This window comes from Chinchilla lanigera, unplaced genomic scaffold, assembly GCF_000276665.1.
Source record: "Chinchilla lanigera isolate Chin_1 unplaced genomic scaffold, ChiLan1.0 scaffold00077, whole genome shotgun sequence".
NCBI lineage: Eukaryota > Metazoa > Chordata > Mammalia > Rodentia > Chinchillidae > Chinchilla > Chinchilla lanigera.
In genome coordinates, this window is record NW_004955478.1 from 6,824,900 (window position 1) to 6,827,524 (window position 2,625).

Genomic DNA, 2,625 nt, shown 5'->3' on the forward strand with positions numbered 1-2,625 from the left:
AAAAAAAAAAAAAAAAAAAAAAAAAGTATAAAGCTAATATGCACGTTCTAGTAGTTTTCGGTGGCCATCTAAACTTATTTCACTCAGAAATGAGATTTCCAGGTCATAAGTAGGTATGTACTTAGCTTTGTGGATTTTTTTTTCCTGACTAGTTTATTTGGCACCTGTGCTGGTGGTGATAGTCGGCCGGGCATGGCCCTGGCTACGTGGACTATACTGCTGCCCATGGGCGTGGCCCAGGCCAGGGATGGACACCACGGATCACAGCTCCCACCAGGCAGAGGAAGGCTGGGGGGACATGTCCTGCTGAGCCTTGGGCCCTGTGCACAAAGGGTGTGGGCCGAGGAAGCTCCCTGTCACCACCCCGTGGCCTCGGCAGGACCCAGGCAGAGGGGATGTTGCTCTGCCCACTTGGGGAGGCTTTGTGGATTTTTTAAATTATCACTGAGCAACTGGTCAAAGTTATTGAACTAATTTACCCATTAATGAGTTAGACTCATCTTTTTAAAAAATGTAGTGACTCAGTTGGGTGTGGTGGTGCACACCTGTAATTCCAGCACTCCGGGAAGCTGAGGCAGGGAGATTGCAAGTTTGAGCCCAGCCTGGGCAGTTTCACAACTTAGCAAGACCCTGTGTCAACAATTAAAAGTAAAAGCTGGGCGTGGTGGCGCACATCTGTAATCTCAGCCCTCGAGAGGCTGAGGCAGGCGGATCATTGCAAGTTTGAGGCCAGCCTGGGCTACAAAGTGAGCTCAAGGCCAGCCTCAACTGAATGGCGAGACCCTGTCTCAAAAAAAAGCCCAAAAAAATTAAAAGTAAAAAAAAAGGACTGGGTACTAGACCAGTGTGAAGACCCTGAATGCAATCCCCCGTAGTGAAAATAATTTTTTTTACTGACCCTAAGACCAAGGAAAAAATAAAAGTCACAAATTTACCTTTAAATGGTTTTTTTGACACTTAAATAGGTGAGCTACCCTTTGCCAATTAATTATATAATCCCCCCTTTTAAATTAAAGATGCCATATAATTTACCTGTTTTTTCCAATACTGGGATCGAACCCGGGGCCTCATGATGCTAGGCAGGTGTGCAGCTACTGAGCTACACCACAGTCCTCACCCTTGTAAACAACTTCATGGCTCAGAAGGCCCTACGACCAGCACCACTGTTTAATCCCAGCACAACTGCACCATCCGCCCAAGAAACGCTGTAGCCATCAGTGGTCACCCTGGGTCCCTCTCCTTCGAGTCCCCAGCAGTCAGGTACTGATCCTTTCTGCCTACAGATCTGCCTGTGCTGGATCCTTCATAGTGTTGGTTAAACTGTAACATATCCATTTCTTTATTCCTTCCAGGACCCTAAACACTTCAAGTCAGAGAAGACGGGACGGGGTCAGTTAAGGGAAGGCTGGAGAGATAGTCATCAGCCCATCATGTGCTCCTACAAGCTGGTGACCGTGAAGTTTGAAGTCTGGGGACTTCAGACCAGAGTGGAACAATTTGTACACAAAGTAAGTGATCCAAAAAAAAGCAGCAGCCGGGCATGGTGGCACACGCCTGTAATCCCAGCACTTGGGAGGCTGAGGCAGGAGGATTACTGCGAGTTTGAGACCAGCCTGGGCTACACAGTGAGCTCAAGGCCAGTCTGAACTGCATAGCGAGACCCTGTCTCAAAAAGACAAAATAAAATAAAATAAAGTAAAGCAGCTTCTGGGCTGTGTACAAGGCCACTGGCTTTATTGTCAAGTTGGAGGACATGATGTCCACCCAGAGCGCAGTGCTGAGCCAATACCAGGTAATCATATCTAGGAAGCACTTTTAGGGTGAAAATTCATTTTGTATGTGGGTTTGATTTTCTTCCACTACTAGATGTAGATGTTGTACGCTTCGCCTCTTGTTCTGTGAGCTCCGGGTCCGCTGGGTAAGTTTATGTGGGAAGTGAGGCTTTCACAGCGCCCTTCCCTCTCTGGCACCAGGCTAATCTGCTGCAGGCAGAGGCAGCTGGGCAGAGGCCCACAGGCTTATATATGTGCACCGTGCCCGAGGCGAATCCTTCCCACTCAGAAGATCATGCCCACATGGCACCTAAGGCGGGCAGTGCCCCACGGGACAGAACAGGGCGTCCCTGCTGTGCCACGAAACGGCACGCCTCAGCATTTCTGCTCTTGTAAGAATTCTGCTACTGAAGAATTATTAACCACCCCAAACACAGATTTCACCTTGGCTACACATTTTAATTTTGTAGCAAGAACCTACTTGGTGACGATTTAAGTCTTCTAACACGACACTTCACATGGGAAAAAAAATGATGGAGAAGGAAAAGTGGAGCGTTGAAATGATAAGCTACTCTCATTTTCATAAAAATAAATCCGCCCTCAGTTGTCTGTGTATTCCAGAGAGGCTGGCTTTCTGTTTATTTTTCCACTTCAAAGCTGATAAAGAGTAGCTTTTCAAAATTCTTTTGGGGACACTGGAAGTTTTACTTAATGCATTGAGCTGTTTGTTATTTAGATGATTTGTCTACTGACTGGGGGCCAGTTTGATGATAGAAAGTTTAATTCTTGCCAGGCATGGTGGCGTACACCTGTAATCCCAGCACTCAGGAGGCTGAGGCAGGAGGATCATTGC

General features: G+C 47.1%; 1 protein-coding gene across 2 annotated transcripts in view; it reads left to right on the forward strand.

Annotated features, from left to right (window-relative positions):
- Positions 1-2,625, forward strand: part of Pitpnc1 (phosphatidylinositol transfer protein, cytoplasmic 1) — a 240,031-nt gene that overhangs the window by 217,214 nt on the left and 20,192 nt on the right. For both annotated transcript variants that reach the window (XM_005402155.2, XM_013503184.1), the window contains exon 8: positions 1,353-1,508. In XM_005402155.2, the coding sequence (XP_005402212.1) occupies positions 1,353-1,508 (156 nt within the window). The remainder of the gene's footprint in view (positions 1-1,352; positions 1,509-2,625) is intronic.